Below are 21,386 nucleotides of genomic sequence, written 5' to 3' on the forward strand. Positions count from 1 at the left end.
GAATGAAATAATCTTATTAAATACTTTTTTCTTTACATAGTTGAATGTGCTGACAACAAAATCACACAAAAATAATCAATGGAAATCCAATTATCAACCCATGGAGGTCTGGATTTGGAGTCACACTCAAAATTAAAGTGGAAAACCACACTACAGGCTGATCCAACTTTGATGTAATGTCCTTAAAACAAGTCAAAATGAGGCTCAGTAGTGTGTGTGGCCTCCACGTGCCTGTATGACCTCCCTACAACGCCTGGGCATGCTCCTGATGAGGTGGCGGATGGTCTCCTGAGGGATCTCCTCCCAGACCTGGACTAAAGCATCCGCCAACTCCTGGACAGTCTGTGGTGCAATGTGGCGTTGGTGGATGGAGCGAGACATGATGTCCCAGATGTGCTCAATTGGATTCAGGTCTGGGGAATGGGCGGGCCAGTCCATAACATCAATGCCTTCCTCTTGCAGGAACTGCTGACACACTCCAGCCACATGAGGTCTAGCATTGTCTTGCATTAGGAGGAACCCAGGGCCAACCGCACCAGCATATGGTCTCACAAGGGGTCTGAGGATCTCATCTCGGTACCTAATGGCAGTCAGGCTACCTCTGGCGAGCACATGGAGGGCTGTGCGGCCCCCCAAAGAAATGCCACCCCACACCATGACTGACCCACCGCCAAACCGGTCATGCTGGAGGATGTTGCAGACAGCAGAACGTTCTCCACGGCGTCTCCAGACTCTGTCACGTCTGTCACATGTGCTCAGTGTGAACCTGCTTTCATCTGTGAAGAGCACAGGGCGCCAGTGGCGAATTTGCCAATCTTGGTGTTCTCTGGCAAATGCCAAACGTCCTGCACGGTGTTGGGCTGTAAGCACAACCCCCACCTGTGGACGTCGGGCCCTCATACCACCCTCATGGAGTCTGTTTCTGACCGTTTGAGCAGACACATGCACATTTGTGGCCTGCTGGAGGTCATTTTGCAGGGCTCTGGCAGTGCTCCTCCTGCTCCTCCTTGCACAAAGGCGGAGGTAGCGGTCCTGCTGCTGGGTTGTTGCTCTCCTACGGCCTCCTCCACGTCTCCTGATGTACTGGCCTGTCTCCTGGTAGCGCCTCCATGCTCTGGACACTACGCTGACAGACACAGCAAACCTTCTTGCCACAGCTCGCATTGATGTGCCATCCTGGATGAGCTGCACTACCTGAGCCACTTGTGTGGGTTGTAGACTCCGTCTCATGCTACCACTAGAGTGAAAGCACCGCCAGCATTCAAAAGTGACCAAAACATCAGCCAGGAAGCATAGGAACTGAGAAGTGGTCTGTGGTTACCACCTGCAGAACCACTCCTTTATTGGGGGTGTCTTGCTAATTGCCTATAATTTCCACCTGTTGTCTATTCCATTTGCACAACAGCATGTGAAATGTATTGTCAATCAGTGTTGCTTCCTAAGTGGACAGTTTGATTTCACAGAAGTGTGATTGACTTGGAGTTACATTGTGTTGTTTAAGTGTTCCCTTTATTTTTTTGAGCAGTATATTACTTTATTTGTAAAATTGATCTGCAGGCCTACAACAATGGTGTCCCTCGGGGCCTCCAGTTGCCCATCCCTGATCTTTGTCTTAATTGCCAAAATCTTGCTGTATCCCTTTGCCGTGTCTTTGCTATGCCGGATTAAGTGATATGACATGCTACTCTATAAAATCATTTATCTGTAATTAATATTACCTGATTGAACTAATCATGTAATTAACTAGAAAGTCGGGGCACCACGAAATAATGTTTATAGAGATGTTATCTTCCGAATAAACTCTTAAAGACCTAGTAATCTTTTACATCAGTAGCAGTCAATTATTAATCGTCACCTTATTCAGTCTCATCTGAACTTCGTAGAATTCTTGGTTATCTTCACGAACCCTGGCTAACAAGTTGAATCAGCAATACAAAATTTGTTTTAATTATTTATTTACTAAATACCTAAAAAGTCACACAGAATTACATAAACACAGGATGGATCATACATTGATTACTAATTATGTCATACATGAAAAATGTCCCTGGTGGACGGAGCCAACATCACGGCTGGTTACACAAAGGAAAGGGGGTTGGGTTTAAATGAAAGCGCGGGGAGACTGAGGAACAAAAGGTTCTGTGTCTCTATCGGACCTTAGGAAGCTATGCTATCGTAAATACAGAATCTTATGCATTCTAAATAACCGCCCATTTGGAAAAGGAAAATGCAATAAATATTTACTCTGAGCTGCGCTTCGATCAGTTGGTCATAGATGGAAGGCCGGGTTGTCCTTTGAAGAATGTCTGGTGGTAGAATGGATACTTGGTAGTACCGTCGTCGTGTGGTAGAACGGCTACTTTGTCCGTCCTTTCCTAGCCCATGTTTACAGCTGCTGTTGCTAATGCAACGGCTAGGAGGTATCACTTCTTTAGTGAATAAGAGTTCAAAGTTCATACCAAGTTGCCATGCTATATGCTCATGCTATATTCTGGCTGGTATAGTCGAAATTCATCCTTCCGGCGTGTAGATCGTCACCTTCACATTGAGATTCGATGCTAATTTCGTTAGGTTCTTGTCGTTCAACCAGAGCTCACGCTGAGGTTGGCTTAGTTCTGTAGGTGATCTCGTTCTTTTAACGAAGGGACCGCAAGTCCTCACGTCCTTTGAACAGAAAGTTGGATTTTCGTCAACGGGCTTATATCGTGGTGAAGAAAAGGGTGTTTCATAGTTTACAACCAATGTCTGTTCACTTGGGTGGGGCCTCTGTGTGAGCAGAGTTTACTCTATGACAAACCGTTCTCTCATTAAGAAGCTAAAATTACATTTAATCTTTTCACAAATAGTTTCATATTTAAACCTTTAAATTGCACAACAATTCCATGTGAATCTGATAACTAGAATGTGTAGACTTTCCAAGATACAGTTTATGCCATACTATCATTAGTAGTAATGTCTCAGACAACAACTGATCTGACATCATATTCATTAAGTACCAACGGTAATTTTCAACTGGTTGGATTACCGCAATATGGTTCCGTTTCCCACCTTTTGATGTTACCAGACTCTGTATGTTAACAAAGGCTTTCCAAGAGTCAACTCTATAAAGTAGAGAGAGACAAAAGGGGAAAGGTATTTATGGGGGTCCTTAACCTCCCCCAACAGGGCAATGTCATGACACCTTTAAACTAGCCAACTGCCAACAAATGCTATTAGCATTTTTATGCCAAAACTCCATGAAAGTCGAACTCTCCTGTTTTAGCATGTTTTAAATGTCATGCCCAAGTCTGTCCAGTAGAGGGCACAATTTATGTTTTATTTATTTTTTTATTTTTTATTTCACCTTTATTTAACCAGGTAGGCAAGTTGAGAACAAGTTCTCATTTACAATTGCGACCTGGCCAAGATAAAGCAAAGCAGTTCGACACATACAACAACACAGAGTTACACATGGAGTAAAACAAATATACAGTCAATAATACAGTAGAAAGATAAGTCTATATACAATGTGAGCAAATGAGGTGAGATAAGGGAGGTAAAGGCAAAAAAGGCCATGGTGGCAAAGTAAATACAATATAGCAAGTAAAACACTGGAATGGTAGATTTGTAGTGGAAGAAAGTGCAAAGTAAAAATAGAAATAATGGGGTGCAAAGGAGCAAAATAAATAAATGAATACAGTAGGGTAAGGGGTAGTTGTTTGGGCTAAATTATAGATGCGCTATGTACATGTTGACAACCCTGATCTGTTGTTCTTACCCTGACTGTGTGCTCTGTTGTCTGTAGATATAAAGCCTTTAGGGACAACAATGGAAATTACACTCTGATTTACTGGGAACTCCTGGCTGTGAGGTTAGGCTTCATCATCGCTTTTGAGGTACGCAAGGATCTGTCTGTCTGTCTCTCTCTCTCTCTCTCTCTCTCTCTCTCTCTCTCTCTCTGTGCCTTTTGTATTCTTTCTCTTATACTGTGCCATGTCCACCTTTCTATTCATTACTTGTCTTGTCCTGTTCTTACCCCCTTATCTACTACCTGTGTATGTTATTGTGTACCTTTGATAATTTGAAGCTTGCTTGCTCCCTACTAATCTTTGCCTCTCAATCCTCACATGGTATTTTACTCTTTAATATTTTATCACCTTAATTCTGTTGATACTGCTCTTCTCAGAATCCCGCTACTTCCACTGAGGTTTCTCTGTAATTTCACCCTCGGTCCTCTTTTCCATCTCTGTCTCTCTCTGTCTCTCTCTCTATTCTCTACCTTCCTGTCACCCCTACTGTGTGCTATTTTTCCTTCCCTCCATCCCTCCCGCCCTCTCTTCAGCATGTGGTGTTCTTTGTCCTGCGAGCGATAGACTGGATGGTGCCGGACGTCCCTGAGTCTCTGGGGCTGAAGGTGAAGAGGGAGCGCTACCTGGCCAAGCAGGCCCTGGCAGACAACCAGGAGGCCCTGTTGGTGAGTCATCGAGGTTCGGCCTCCAGCCAAGGTTAGTGGAACACAGCGATGCTCACACACCCTCACCACACACACACTGCTTTGCTGCACGGAATCATTGTGCTGGTCAGGTTGTTATTGCAAAAGAGAATGTGTTGTAATTTGTCATTACTTACCTGGGTAAATAAATGCACAAAACACAGACAGACACAGACAGGCACACTCATACAGGCAGACACAGACAGGCACACTCACACACACCCACTGCAAGCTACCATCGGCCCCACCTCCTCCACTTTCATGCTGTATTATCGACCTACCAAAGAAGCAATGCAAAGTCATCTGCTTGTGATGACTCTTTGATATGTCCTGGATACCTTAAAAGGCTTCCTTGGCTTGTCTCCTTTCCATCATGACTGGTGGTAAATGTACACTTAATGGGTTTCCACCACCTTGCCATTTTAACCTGTCCAAGGCCTTTCAAATCAATGGTCATCAGGAGAGCTGATCGTGGACTACAGGAAAAGGCGGGCCGAACAGGCCCCCATTAACATCGACGGGGTTGTAGTGGAGCGGGTCGAGAGTTTCAAGTTCCTTGGTGTCCATATCACCAACGAGCTATCATGGTCCAAACACACCAAGTCAGTCGTGAAGAGGGCACGACAACACCTTTTCCCCCTCAGGAGACTTGAAGAGATTTGGCATGGGTCCCAAGATCCTCAAAAAGCTCTACAGCTGCACCATCGAGAGCATCCTGACCGGTTGCATCACCGCCTGGTATGGCAACTGCTCGGCATCTGACCGTAAGGCGCTACAGAGGGTAGTGCGTATGGCCCAGTACTTCACTGGGGCCAAGCTTCCTGCCATCCAGGACCGGATATACTGTCAGAGGAAAGGCCCAAAAAATTGTAAAAGACCCCAGTCACCCAAGTCAAGCAGTACCGGAGCGCCAAGTCTAGGACCAAAAGGCTCCTTAACCGCTTCTGCCCCCAAGCCATAAGACTGCTGAACAATTAATGAAATGGTCACTGGACACGCCCCACACACTGTTTACAATCTATGCAGAGTCACTTCACCTCTACCTACATGTACAAATTACCTCGACTAACCTGTACCCCCTCACATTGACTCGGTACCGGTACCCCCTGTATATAGCCTCATTATTGTTTAAAAAAAATGTAAATTACTTCTTATTATTGTTTACTTCAGTTTATTTTGTAAATATTTTCTTAACTCTTTCTTGAACTGCACTGGCATGTGACAAATAAAGTTTGATTTGAGAGAAAGCCTCTTGAAGGGAAGGAGACAAGGAGAGAAAGCATATTAAAACTATTGGGGGACACAGGCTCTTATGTGTTCACTCACCTCACTCCATTGTTTGATACAGTGCCAATAGTAAAACACCCATTACCTCATTAGGGAGTGTGTTATCCATGTTAAATATTGTACCGGTGGCTACTCATTAGCTAGGGCTCCTGTTCATATGAAATTATACAGACGTACAGTAAGTCATTAAGGATATGAATTGATGACTCGTTGAGAGTCCCAAATGGCTCCCTATTTCCTCCGTAGTGCACTACTTTTGACCAGGGCATCCATAGGGCTCTGGTCAAAAGTCGTGCACTATATTGGGAATAGGGTGCCATTTGGGACTTAGGCACGCTCATTGAATCCACTGTACATATCCTCGGGTATTATGGGTGGTAAAACAGGAGACATGTTGAAGTAACTGCTTGACTGAAATGATCTAAAGCTGCTGTATAAGTAGAGCAAGCTGCATTGTTAATAAGTTACATATTACACTATCACTGAAACCAATTTGGTCTTAATAAATTAATTGCAGACTTTATAGCCTTTTAAATGCCAACCCCCCCCCCCCCCCCCCCCCCCCCCCCCCCCCCACCACCAAAGGCTTGACTCAATAACATTACACTGCTCAAGTTAGCAGCTATCCTGGTTGCTCTGTCATTCATACTCAATAAAAAAAATCTGATTCTGTTGTCTGCCGAGTTGACAACCTAGTTGTGCACGAACACGTGCGTACACACACACACACACACACACACACACACACACACACACACACACACACACACACACACACACGCACACACGCACACATACGCACACATACGCAATAGCTAACCACACACAATATTTAAAGACTGGACTACAATGGCCATAATATGGCCCCAGAAATGCTCAAGTGCTCAAAGCCTAACCCATAAAACATTAACCTAAGTTAATGCATCCATAACGCTCTTCCCCTGGAATGTGTAGTCTCTCTCTCTCTCGCCGCATCCCATCAGCACGAGACTGGTGCTTTCTCACCCATTGTTTCTCTTTGTGGTTGTGTGGTGGTGTGTGTGCTTCCCTGTGTTCTGACCATGCCGTTTTGGTCGTTGTGTTTCTTGTCGTGAAGGTCTTGGATGGGGTGAGTAGACAATCTCACTCCTGCAGTCTGTTGTGTTTCTATTAAGTATATGCACTGAGTGTACGAAACATTATGAACACCTGCTTTTTCCATGACATAGACTGACCAGGTGAATACAGGTGAAAGCTATGATCCACATGTTAAATCCACTTATTGATGTCACATGTTAAATCCACTTCAATCAGTGTAGATTAATGGGAGAAGAGGTTAAAGAAGGATTTTTAAACCTTGAGAAAATTGAGACATGGATAGTGTATGTGTGCCATCCAGAGGGTGAATGGACAAGACAAAAATATTTAAGTGCCTTTGAACGGGGTATGGTAGTAGGTGCCAGGCGCATTGGTTTGTGTCAAGAACTGCAACGCTGCTGGGTTTTTCACGCTCAACAGTTTGCCATGCTTGTCAAGAATGTTCCACCACCCAAAGGACATCCAGTAAACTTGACACAATTGTGGGAAGCATTGGAGTCAACATGGACCAGCATCCCTGTGGAAAGCTTTCATCACCTTGTAGAGTCCATGCCCTGACGAATTGAGGCTGTTCTGAGGGCAAAAAGGGGCTGTGCAACTCAATATTAGGAAGGTGTTCTTAATGTTTTGTACACGCAGTGTATGTAATATTCTGATATGAAGTTTAAGGGGGACAACAAGAAAGGCAATTCTTATCAATCCATAAAAGATGATGTCTTGTAAAATGAGTTTTATACTATAATTCAGTAACATAACATGATGTAGCACCTTTGTGTCTACTGTCTGTATGTTTGCTCTTGTGTGCTTCAGTGTTCTCTATGATTGTTCTAACCAAAGCTGTACTCATGTTGTCTCTCCTTCCTCATTTTCTCCCTGAACAAACTCAACTGTACTGTATGCCTCGAAGCAAGCAACGCGTCCTTTGGCAACATGAGTTAGAACGGTAGTGCGGAACTTCTGCACCAAGAGAAGCAGAACAGATGGAGAGGAGGGGGAGATAAAAGAGATTCCTTTGCATTTCGGGTCCCATCAATGGATTTGTTTCCCTGTTGCTCTCCGTCTGTTCTCTATGGTTAGTCTCTAGGTTTGTTTACGGAAGGGATGACCACACCGCAAAGGGCCGGTGTGGTTGCAGGTATTTGTTCCAGCCAAGCTGTAACACATCTGATTCAATGACCAACTTATAGTCTTTCATGAAAACTTTGATTAGTTGAATAACATTTGTTACTGCTGGGCTGGGACAAAAACTGGCACCTACACTGGCTTATTGCTGGTAATATTGGCCAGAATGGCCACCACCTGGTTTTCAGTATGTGAGAGTGGGTTTGTATTGTTCAAATTATTTTGCTTGACTATTAGCAGATGACTTGACATCCTTCAACTCTGATGATTTGTAATGTTCTCACTGTGTTAAATGGACAAGCTTGATTTACTCAAACAGTAATGTTGTTTACACTTTTCTTCAGACAGCCTGCTCTGTTGTGTGTAGGTATACATAAATATTTATATATGTGAAACTGGTCCTGCTTTTCTACACTATCACTACACTATATTTGTATGGCGATAAAACCCGAAACATATCTTGTTGTTTATCTTGTTGGTATAAGAGTTACTGCTGTATTACCATAGGATTGAAGTCCTTCTGCATGTGTTACCCGTTTTGTGCGAGCTGTTTTGCATTTCAAATTTAATAATGTTTACATACTGTTTTAACTACTTTATATATATATACATACTGTATTTTAGTAATGGCTCATCCTATATAACTACTGCTGTACACACATTTATATTCACATACTGTCCATACTGTCTATACACATCATTCACAGACACATATACAGTATTATTTATATTCCGGACTCATTTCTGGAAGCGAATATCCTGCAATTCTATCCATTTTCCTATGTGGTTTTGTACTGTGTACTTACAGTATATATTGTATTCTTGACATAGCTCATTGTAGTATTTATACTATTGTACATTGAATTTTAGTTACACTGTTTATACACACCGCATATTTATTTATATGTTGGATTCTTGACATAGGTCACTCTAATATTTCTACTGCTTTATATATAATTTCTAGTATATCTTGTGTAAATTCATCCAATGTATATACTGTACGTATAGATTGCATTTTGATTACTGTTACAGTGCTATTTTCGTTGTTAATTGGATTCGTTCCGACATTTCTTGATTTCTTGTTGCTCTTTCCGTTTTTTTTGGTTTCTGAAATTAATTATTTGTGTACCTGTTTGATATTTCACTGCATTGTTAGGTGCTACTAACATAAGCATTTCACTGCACCCGCTACAACATCTGCTATACTTTGTTTTCGACCAATAAACTTTGATTTGGTTGGATGAATTTGACATTTTTGATCCTCCAAATACATTTTCAAAGTGCTAGATTCTGCCGTTGTCAAATAAAATCTCAAATATGTTCTCAAATTTCGAAATGCCGGAGAACTTATCTTACCAAAAAATCTCCTCCTCCCTTCCTCCCCACTCGCTCGGAAACATGACCCCCTCAGAAAAGGAGAAATCCAGACAGATGAAACCCCTCTGATTTATTAGGAGTCAGAGAAAGACAGGTGTTCTGTTAATGATTTCTCTCCCTCCTTTCCCTCTTCTCCTACGCACCCTTCCAAAATATTCCTATTGCCTTGGGCAACTCTCTCTCTCGCTCGCTCTCTCGCCCTGTCTCTTTTCTCTCTCTCTCGCCCTCTCTCTCTACTGCTGTAGCGTTCATGTTTTGATTGTTATGATTGCTGTGAGTGTGTTCCTTTGCCATTCAGCCTGCAGGAAGTGTGCGCTAGTACATGTCAACTAGTGGAGGCAGGTATGCAACGTGGACACAGCCTCCAACAGACACTGTGTGCGTCCCAAATGGCACCATATTCTATATACTGTAGTGCAATACTTTTGACCAGGGCCCATAGGGTTCTTGTCAAAAGTCATGCACGATGTAGGCAATAAGGTGCTATTTAGGACAGAGACACTGTACTAATAGTTCTCCCATTATACCTCAATTCCACACTTAACAGAGCAGGGAAGCACTCAAAGGCAGGGAGTGAGAACCCATAACACCACCCAATGGTATTCAGTTGATGTGTTGATTGAAAAGTGTCAACTTGTCATTTATCCACAAACAAGTTGCCATTGTAAGATTGAATGTACAATATTGTGTAGAGTAGTTATGAAAGCACATCAACTGCCAACTATAGACAGAATTTATATGATTGATTTCTGGTTAATTGTTAGGCATCATGAAAATAAAACTCAGAAAGTCAACTTCAAAACATGTCAGCGTTAACTGTTGTTTTTTTTAATGTTTAATTAGGGAGTTACAGTGCTAGAGAGGCAGAATCCAAGGAGTTTAATCATGTCTTGCAGATACTTTCTTTCTCCAAACTGATATTTTTCTACCTACTTAATTGCACACACACACACACACACACACACACACACACACACACACACACACACACACACACACACACACACACACACACACACACACACACACACACACACACACACACACACACACACACACACACAGACACATGCCTGAGCACACACAGTCTACTTCCCACCCCTTTCCCCCTCCTACCTGCCTGCTATCCACTTGCAGTACATTTTTGTTGACACACGAGAATCCGACCCATGCATGCACACACACACACAGACACACACTCTCACACATACTCACAGAGAGGAAATATTTTTCACTCACGCAGATGGCTGCTAGCTCACTCCTCTCTCCCTCTCTTTCTATAAGCAGGTGTTAATATGCAACACTAAACTATTAGAGACCGACAAAGAGAGAGGAGAGGGAGGATAGAGAGAATAGGAGAGCGTGCACTTCCCCAACAGTAGCAGAGGGAGAGAAACAGAGCGAGAAGGATTGTGAGCAAGGAGAGTAAGAGCAAAAGCTTAAAGAGGGATCTGCATGGTAAGTAGCCAGAAGAGCGAACACTTAAAACATTTTTTTTAAACTGCTTTTTGGTGGAGAGGGAGAAGAGGGATACAACGGAGGAGTCTGGACCCTGTCGACCAGTTCCCCTGCCTGGGCACATTGGTCTTCAGACGAGTGGAGTAAAAAGTGAAGGAAAACGACTGAAGGGAAAGAAGCCGGGAGGAACACAAGGCAGTCATGGATAGCACATAGAGGCTCAGCCAGACGCTAGGATGGCCTGGATTCTCACACTGTCGCTGGCAACCGTCCAGCCCAGAAGCTACTGATACCCATGAGGTAGTATAGCCTATCTATCCATATGGATTCCTATCTCTCTCTCTCTCTCTGTGCATTGTAATGTAGAATGTAGACTCAGTGTGTACCATTGTTAGCTGTTGTGACCTTTGGATAAGGGTGTGGTCTGGTGGGGGGTGGATTATGATGTTGAATATGAAAGTTAAGCCTGGCTGTTTTTTTTTGGGGGGGCGGGGGGGGGCAGTCAAAACAGTGCCATGGTGCTGCTTTCAGACTATTGCTTTGCTGTGGGTCAGATGCACACATTTAGAGGTAGACGGAAAAATTGATAATCAAAAACGACATCAATTTTACATTATATTGAAAAAAGCACCAGGTCATATTATATTATTTTCATGGTATTTGAACTGAGAGTGTGTGTTCCTCTAATGTGCAGTCGACATAATGTGCTTTTAGAGTAAGACAGTTTGTGAGAGTTCAAGGGTCAATTTTCATTACCATATCATAGGGGTGTACTCCATAATATTTAACTGTTATGGAATTAAACTTTATATTAAAGTGCATTTAACAACTCAATAAACGTAATAGAGTAAAATATGCACAACAACAATAACAATCCCTGACATTTGCTCTAATCCAGAGACTGACTTTACAGTCTGAGACAGTATTGTGTACTGTATAAGGATTATGTATCCATGTAATACACACAGGCATCTGTCACTACATATAGAAACTTTAGGAGCACAACCTAAAGTACAGACTCAACCTTTCACATCAATTATTCATTAAAATTGTAAAATATTATATTGGAAGCGTTCAGTGGTGTAAAGTACTTAAGTAAAAGTACAGTATTAACTGTAAATAAAGTATTCACACCCCTTGACTTTTTACACATTTTGTTGTGTTTCAGTCTGAATTTAAAATTGATTACATTTAGATTTTGTGTCAGTGGCCTACAAACAATACCCCATAATGTCAAAGTGGAATTATGTTTTTAGGAATGTTTTGAAATGGGCACATTGGCTTCTGCCTGATATGCTTGGACGTGAAAGCTGTGAAAAGCTGAAATGTCTTGAGTCAGTTAGGAAAGCTAAGACTAGCTTTTTAAAACAGAAATTTGCATCCTGTAGCACTAATTCCCAAAAGTTTTGGGACACTGTAAAGTCCATGGAGAATAAGAGCACCTCCTCCCAGCTGCCCACTGCACTGAGGCTAGGAAACACTGTCACCACCGATAAATCTACGATAATCGATCATTTCAATAAGCATTTTTCTACGGCTGGCCATGCTTTCCACCTGGCTACCCCTACCCCGGCCAACAGCTCAGCACCCCAGCCCAAATCCAGACAGCTGATGTTCTGAAAGAACTGCAAAATCTGGATCCCTACAAATCAGCTGGGCTAGACAATCTGGACCCTCTCTTTCTAAAATGATCAGCTAAAATTGTTGCAACCCCTATTACTAGCCTGTTCAACCTCTCTTTCTTATCGTCTGAGATCCCCAAAGATTGGAAAGCTGCCGCGGTCTTCCCCCTCTTCAAAGGGGGAGACACTCTAGACCCAAACTGTTATAGACCTTTATCCATCCTGCCCTGCCTTTGTAAAATCTTCGGAAGCCAAGTTAACAAACAGATCACCGACCATTTCGAATCCCACCGTACCTTCTCCACTATGCAATCTGGTTTCCGAGCTGGTCGTGGGTGCACCTCAGCCACGCTCAAGGTCCTAAACGATATCATAACCGCCATCGATAAAAGATAGTACTGTGCAGCCATATTCATCGACCTGGCCAAGGCTTTTGACTCTGTCAATCACCGCATTCTTATCGGCAGACTCAATATCCTTGGCTTCTCAAATGACTCCCTCGCCTGGTTCACCAACTACTTCTCAGATAGAGTTCAGTGTCAAATTGGAGGGCCTGTTGTCCGGACATCTAGCAGTCTCTATGGGGGTGTCACATGGTTCAATTCTCGGGCCGACTCTTTTCTCTGTATATGTCAATGATGTCGCTCTTGCTGCTGGTGATTCTCTGATCCATCGCTACGCAGACGACACCATTCTGTATACTTCTGGCCCTTCTTTGGACACTGTGTTAACTAACCTCCAGACGAGATTCAATGCCATTCAACTCTCCTTCCGTGGCCTCCAACTGCTTTTAGATGCTAGTAAAACTAAATGCATGCTTTTCAACCGATTGCTGCCCGCAGCCGCCCGCCTAGCATCACTACTCTGGATGGTTCTGACTTAGAATATGTGGACAACTACAAATACCTAGGTGTCTGGTTAGACTGTAAACTCTCCTTCCAGACTCACATTAAGCATCTCCAATCCAAAATTAAATCTAGAATTGGCTTCCTATTTCGCAACAAAGCCTCCTTCAATCATGCTGCCAATCATACCCTCTTAAAACTGACTATCCTACCGATCTTTGACATCGGCGATGTCATTTACAAAATAGCCTCCAACACTCTACTCAGAAAACTGGATGTAGTCTATCACAGTGCCATCCGTTTTGTCACCAAAGCCCCATATACTACCCACCACTGCAACCTGTATGCTCTCGTTGGCTGGCCCTCACTACATAATCGTCGCCAAACCCACTGGCTCCAGGTCATCTGTAAGTCTTTGCTAGGTAAAGCTAGGTCTTTGCTTATCTCAGCTCACTGGTCACCATAGCAACACCCGCCCGTATCACGCGCTCCAGCAGGTATATTTCACTGGTCATCCCCAAAGCCAACACTTACTTTGGCAGCCTTTCCTTCCAAATGACTGGAACGAATTGCAGCCTTTGGCAGCCTTTCCTGCCAAATGACTGGAACGAATTGCAAAAATCACTGAAGCTGGAGTCTTATATCTCCCTCTCTAACTTTAAGCATCGGCTGTCTGAGCAGCTTATCGATCACTGTACCTGTACACAGCCAATCTGTAAATAGCACACCCAACTACCTCATCCCCATATTGTTTTTTATCCTTTTGCTCTTTTGCACCCTAGTATCTCTACTTACACATCATCATCTGCACATCTATCACTCCAGTGTTAATTCCAAACTGTAATTATTTTGCCTCTATGGCTGATTTATTGCCTTACTCTTCTACATTTGCACAGACTGTACATCGATTTTTCTATTGTGTTATTGACTACGTTTGTTTATGTGTAACTCTGTGTTTTTGTCGCACTGCTTTGCTTTATCTTGGCCAGGTCACAGTTGTAAATGACAATTGTTCTCAAATGGCTTACCTGGTTAAATAAAGATTTAAAAATAAGTATTTAACCCATTTCTTATGACAAGCCTAAATAAGTTCAGGAGTAAAAATGTGCTTGACCAGTCACATAATAAGTTGCATGGACTCACTCTGTGTGCAATAATAGTGTTTAACATGAATGACTACCTCATCTCTGTACCCACACATACAATTATCTGTAAGGTCACTCAGTTGAGCAGTGAATTTCAAACACAGATTCAACCACAAAGATCAGGGAGGTTTTCCAATGCCTCGCAAAGAAGGGCACCTATTGGTAGATGGTTAAAAAAAAGCAGACATTGAATATCCCTTTGAGCATGGTGAAGTTATTAATTACACTTTGGATGACGTATCAATACACCCAGTCACTACAAAGATACAGACGTCCTTCCTAACTGCGTTGCCGGAGAGGAAGCAAACAGCTCAGGTATTTCACCATGAGGCCAATGGTGACTTTAAAATAGTTATATGGTTTAACAGCTGTGATTGGAGAAACCTGAGGATGGATCAACAACATTGTAGTTACTCCACAATACTAACCTAAATGACAGCAGGAAAGGAAGGATGCCTGTACAGAATACAAATATTCCAAAACATGCATCCTGTTTTTGTTCTGAATACAAAGTGTTATATTTGGGGCAAATACAGCACATCACTGAGTACCACTCTTCATATGTTAAAGCATGGTGGTGGCTGTATCATGTTATGGGTATGCTTGTCATCGGCAAGGACTAGGGAGTTTTTTAGGATAAAAGGAAACGGAAAAGCGCTAAGCACAGGCAAAATCCTAAAGGAAAACCTGGTTCAGTCTGCTTTCCAACAGACACTGGGAGATAAATGCACCTTTCAGCAGGACAATAACCAAAACACAAGGCCAAATATACACTGGAGTTGCTTACCAATACGACATTGAGGGTTCCTGAGTGGCCGAGTTGCAGTTTTGACCTAAATCGGCTTGAAAATCTATAGCAAGACTTGAAAATGGCTGTCTAGCAATGATCAACAACCAACTTGACAGAGCTTGAAGAATTTAAAAAAGAATAATATGCAAATATTGTACCGTCCAGGTGTGCAAAGCTCTTAGAGACTTACCCAGAAAGACTCAATGCTGTAATTCCTGCCAAAGGTGATTCTAACATGTACTGACTCAGGGGTATTTATGTAAATGAGATATTTCTGTATTTAATTCTGAATACATTTGCAAACTTTTTTAAAAACTTTTTTTTACTTTGTCATTATGGGATATTGTGTGTAGATGGTTGAATAATTTTGTTTTAATCAATTTTGAATTCAAGCTGTAACACAACAAAATGTGGAATAAGTCAAGGGGTATGCATACTTTCTGAAGGCACTGTACTTCAGACCTATTTAAGTCGTTTTTGGGGGTATCTGTACTTCACTAGTTATATAAAATACCAGTCAAAAGTTTGGACACACCTACTGTACACATTCAAGGTTTATCTTAATGTTTTTTCTACATTGTAGAATAATAGTGAAGACATTGAAACTATGAAATGGAATCATGTAGTAACCAAAAAAGTGTTAAACAAGGTAGGCACCCTTTGCCTTGATGACAGCTTTGCATACTCTTGGCATTCTCTCAACCAGCTTCATGAGGTAGTCACCTGGAATGCATTTCATTTAACAGTTGTGCCTGTTTGAACAGCTCAAATAAGCAAAGAGAAATGACAGTCCATCATTACTTTAATACATGAAGGTCAGTCAATCAGGAAAATGTCAAGAACTTTGAAAGTTTCTTCAAGTGCAGTTGCAAAAACCATCAAGCGCTATGATGGAACTGGCTCTCACGAGGACCCACCACAGGAAAGGAAGACCCAGAGTTACCGCTGCTGCAGAGGATAAGTTCATTAGAGTTACCAGCCTCAGTTATTGCAGCCCAAATAAATGCCTCACAGAGTTAAAATAACAGACACATCTCAACATCAACAGTTCAGAGGAGACTGCATGAATCAGGCCTTCATTGTTGAATTGCTGCAAAGAAACCATTACTAAAGGACACCAATAAGAAGAAGACACTTGCTTGGGCCAAGAAACATGAGTAATGGACATTAGACCGGTGGAAATCTGACCTTTGGTCTGATGAGTCCAAATTGGAGATTTTTGGTTCCAACTGATGTGTCTTTGTGAGACGCAGAGTAGGTGAATGGAAGTTCTCCACGTGTGGTTCCCACGTGAAGCATGGAGGAGGAGGTGTGGGGGTGCTTTGCTGGTGACGCTGTCGGTGATTTATTTAGAATTCAAGGCACACTTAACCAGCATGGCTACCACAGCATTCTGCAGCGATACGCCATCCCATCTGGTTTGCGCTTAGTGGGACTATCATTTGTTTTTCAACAGGACAATGACCCAAAACACACTTCCAGGCTGTGTAAGGGCTATTTGACCAAGGAGAGTGATGCATCATATGACCTGGCCTCCATAATCACCCGACCTCAACCCAATTGAAATGGTTTGGGATGAGTTGGACCGCAGAGTGAAGGAAAAGCAGCCAACAAGTGCTCAACATATGTGGGAACTCCTTCAAGACTGTTGGAAAAGCCTTCCTCATGAAGCTGGTTGAGAGAATTCCAAGAGTGTGCAAAGCCGTCATCAAGGCAAAGTGTGGCTACTTTGAAGAATATCAAATATTAAATATACCTTTTTGGTTACTACATAATTCCATATGTGTTATTTCATTGGTTCAATGTCTTCACTATTATCCTACAACGTAGAAAATAGTAAAAATAAAGAAAAACCCTAGAATGAGTAGGTGTGTCCAAACTTTTGACTGGTACTGGAGATATATATTGTATTTATTACTTTTATGACTTTTACTTTTAATTCACTAGATTCCTAAAGAAAATTATGTACTTTTTACTCTATACATTCAGACACCCTAAAGTACTTGTTACATTCTTGAATGCTTAGCAGGACAGGGAAATGGTCCAATTCACACACTTATCAAGAAAACAACCCTACTTTCTCTGGTCTGGCGAACTCACTAAACACAAATGCTTCATTTGTAAATTATATACTGTATGTCTGAGTGTTGGAGTGTGCCCCTGGCTATCCGTAATTTTAAAAACAAGAACATTGTGCTGTCTGGTTTGCTTAATATAAGGAATTTGAAATTATTTATTTTTTACTTTTTCTTTTGATACTTAAGTATATTCAAAACCAAATACTTAGTCTTTTACTCAAGTAGTATTTTACTGGGTTACTTTCAGTTTTCATTGGGTCATTTTCAGTTAAGGTATCTCTTGGGTGCTTTTCCACCACTGGAAGTGTTATTTTTTGCATTGATTATATTTCCCTCTTCTTGGGTACAGCATAGGACATTAGGTTTTGTGAGGCTTTGAGGCTGAGGTGCAGTGGTTACAGTAGGAGGCAGGAGCTGTGAGTAGTTGCAGGGCAGGTAAGTGCACGTCAGGAATATGTTGGGGGGGGGGGGGGGGGGGGGGGGGTTATTAATGAACTGTACATTGCTGAAAGTTGGTGCTGTAGTGTTCACACACTCTTTCCACATCTTAGTCTACACCAGGAGACAGTTCAGTTCAGCTGCAGGCCCTCTAGTGACTACACTGTAAACTGAGGAGCAACCATGTGTGGATGTCTGTGTGTGTGTGTGTGTGTGTGTGTGTGTGTTTGCGTGCATTTGTGTTTCTCACAGCAGTGTTTGTGCAGGGAGTGTTTTTCTCTCCCTCACTCTACCTCCTAGCATGTTTGTTTGCCCATTTAACTCTGTGTCTCATAGGAACTGCAATCTGGCTAAGCTGTTTACAGACCTTTTTGAGGAACAAACAACTGATGCAATGATGACATTCAACAGCTTAGCAATATAACTGTTTAGTGCCTGTGAGGCTATTACATGGAGTTTGTCCCAAATAGCACCCTATTCCCTATGTCGGTCAAAGGAGGGGCGGCAGGTAGCCTAGTGGTTAGAGCGTTGGGCCAGTAACCGGAAGGTTGCTAGATTGAATCCTCGAGCTGACAAGGTAAAAATCTGTCGTTCTGCCCCTGAACAAAGCAGTTAACCCACTGTTCAGAGGCCATCATTGTAAATAAAAAGTTGTTCTTAACTGACTTACCTAGTTAAATAAAGGTTCAACAAATAAATACTAGAGAATAGTTTCATTTGTGATGCAGGCATGCTCTAATCGGCTTTGTTTTTTTTAACTAAGTTTGATTGAGGCCATGTCCCCAAAGACGACTTCTTGTTTAGATATAGATAGTTGATGTAACACTAATGGATGTGGTGAGAGAGAGTGCCAAGGTGATGCTTAGAGAATACCCACAAGTAATTTAGTCTGTCTTACGTATGACTAAGTGCGCTGTCATTGGGAAAAGACTGTGTTTGTGTCCCTGCGTCCGAGCCTGTGCGTGTCTCTGTCTGTGTCAGTGTCTGTGCTGGTTGAATAAATGTGTGAGAGGGTATATCTCTGTGTGTGAGTCTGTGCTACTGATTTGCCTACTGGCCTATAGCATATTTCCGCTTGCAGAAACGGATAGACATACAACAGCTGCTGCACTCCAGGCTTATACTAGGATCTGTACATAAAAATGAATTAAGAGCCAATGTTTCACTTTACATAAACAGATTCAATATAGATTGCAGAATTGTCTAAGTTGAATGTATCTTTCGTTAGGAAATTAAACATATCCCTTTATCACTGACTGTTTTGCTCCTAAGCATGCAATTTTAACACCAGAATGTATTGCTGTGGGAAGGAAAGTATTGACAGAGTAATTTTATCATATAGGCAAATATGATAGAATATACCATAACAAATACTGGGTAAAGTTGAGAGTGACTAAAGCACTCTTTGGATCAGACCATAATTATTGTGTGGCTGTGGGGGCTTCCCACAGTCTGTGATGTCACAGCCATATAGTTATGTTTGTTGTCTGGGGGAGGTGAAGGAGACAGCCATAACTTGACTGACTCAGACCCCACAGACAAAAACACAGCTGTGGTGGAAACATTGACAGAAGGTTGGTTCAACTATGCCTGGTGGGTTCCTTATCATCACTGATCATTGAGTCAGTGATAAATCATTCTAGGGAAATGGCCTGTATATTACTATAAATGTAGAATATCCATAATGGTTATTATTAGTTATCATGTTATGACTATGTTGATCTAAGGTTTTCTTGCTGTGAGTCAACAGTTGAGTGATGGTCCTCTTTGAGTGATGGATTTTTATTTGAGGTCAAGAGTCATGTGCCTTCACTTAGACCTCGCTGAGGTTTATAACTTAATTTACTGCAGCGTACCCTTTTCTCCCTCCCCTTCTCTTACTTTCATATTCCTTCCCTACTCCCCTGTCCTCCCTCACCTCCCTCTCTCTGGAGCAACCTGCCCCATCACTTGTCACTCAGACAGTCTGTGTGTGTATACATGTATGCACGTATGTGTGTGTTTGTGTGTATGCATGTGTGTGCTGTGTATTTAATGTGCACTTGTGCCTGTGTTTGAGTGTGTACACGTATGCATGGTTGAGAGTGGCTAGAGATGTACAGTGGCTTCGGAAAGTATTCAGACCCCTTGACCTTTTGCACATTTTGTTACGTTACAGCCTTATTTTAAAATGTATTAAATTGTATTTTTCCCTCATCAATTTAAATACAATACCCCATAATGACAAAGCAAAAACAGGTTTATAGAAATTTTTGCTAATTTATAAAAATATCACATTTACATAAGTATTCAGACCCTTTATCCAGTACTTTGCTGAAGCACCTTTGGCAGCGATTACAGCACTGAGTCTTCTTGGGTATGACGCTACAAGCTTGGCACTCCTGTATTTGGGGAGTTTTTCCCATTCTCCTCTGCATATCCCCTCAAGCTCTGTCAGGTTGGATGAGGAGCGTCGCTGCATAAATGTAATATTTCATTTTTTTATTTGTATAAGTTACCAAAAATGTCTAAAAACCTGTTTTTGCTTTGTCCTTATAATAACAATTCAATCCATTTTAGAATAAGGCTGTAACGTAACAACATGTGGAAAAAGTCAAGGGGTGTGAATGTACATAGGGCAGCAGTCTCTAAGGTGCAGGGTAGAGTACCGGGTGGTAGCCGGGTATTGACTGTGTCTTTCATTTAACCCTTATTTTACCAGGTAAGTTGACTGAGAACAAATTCTAAAAGTGCCTCCTACTGGCCCTCCAACACCACTTCCAGCAGCATCTGGTTTCCCATCCAGGGACCAACCCTGCTTAGTTTGAGAGGCAAGCCAGCAGTGAGATGCAGGGTGGTATGCTGCTGGCTAAGGTTCAGGGCAGGGTACTGGGCAGAGGAAGGCTAGTGATGACTGTTTGATGGCCTGGATATAGAAGCTGTTTATCAGTCTCTCGGTCCCAGTTTTGCTGCACTTGTACTGTCTCCGTGTTGTAGATGTTAGTGGGGTGAACAGGCCGTGACTCGGGTGGTTGAGGTTCTTGATGATCGTCTTAGCCTTCCTGTGGCACCGTATGCTGTAGATGTCCTGGAGGGCAGGCACTGTGCCCCCGATGATGTACATATCATTTCAATTGTAAGCAAGTGTGACTTTTTATTATTAAGTTTTGACACATTTTCTGTAGTGACATCATGTTGATATGTACAGTACATTGATCAAACATGGAAAGAATGGAATGAAAAATCTAAAAATGTACATAACATAAAACAACCAACCAGTTTTTCCCCTTGATGATATCTCATATTTTGAGTGTATTCAGAAAACATATATTTTAAAATACCCATTAGATTCACAAACTTGTCCCTTTTCTTATGAGTGTGAGTGGTGATCCTGTATTTGAATTATAAAACAGAGCTGAGGGGAAGTCTTGGCCCTGGTCCTCTAAGTGAATTATAAACCAGAGCTGAGAGGAAGTTTGGCTCACGGGCTGTGTGAAAGGCCCTTCCTGACAATGTTGCTTGCACACCCATCTAGAGTTGAAGCCTGCAGGCTGTTCCAACCACTGAGTTGGCTATGGCCTCACATAATCTAAATTGATATAGGGAGGGTTTCACACATGCACTCATACACAATAATATATTTCTGTCCTACAATAAAGTTAAACAGTTCTTCAATCAAAGACAGTTGTGCAGTGTT

At 42.1% G+C, this 21,386-nt stretch overlaps 2 protein-coding genes across 3 annotated transcripts in view; both read left to right on the forward strand.

Moving 5' to 3' along the window:
- The window catches only part of LOC106572008 (anoctamin-7), a 44,239-nt gene extending 36,582 nt beyond the window's left edge, over positions 1-7,657 (forward strand). Inside the window, exons 19-21 of the mRNA XM_082961500.1 lie at positions 3,785-3,875; positions 4,322-4,453; positions 7,646-7,657. Coding sequence (XP_082817626.1) covers positions 3,785-3,875; positions 4,322-4,453; positions 7,646-7,657 — 235 coding nt within the window. The remainder of the gene's footprint in view (positions 1-3,784; positions 3,876-4,321; positions 4,454-7,645) is intronic.
- Positions 7,658-10,495: 2,838 nt separating this feature from the next.
- The window catches only part of LOC106572006 (rho guanine nucleotide exchange factor 19), a 33,531-nt gene continuing 22,640 nt past the window's right edge, over positions 10,496-21,386 (forward strand). For both annotated transcript variants that reach the window (XM_014145698.3, XM_045696157.2), the window contains exon 1: positions 10,496-11,092. The gene's annotated coding sequence lies outside the window, so the exon portion shown is untranslated. The remainder of the gene's footprint in view (positions 11,093-21,386) is intronic.

Source organism: Salmo salar, chromosome 15, assembly GCF_965601325.2.
Source record: "Salmo salar chromosome 15, fSalSal1, whole genome shotgun sequence".
Taxonomy (NCBI): Eukaryota; Metazoa; Chordata; class Actinopteri; order Salmoniformes; family Salmonidae; genus Salmo; species Salmo salar.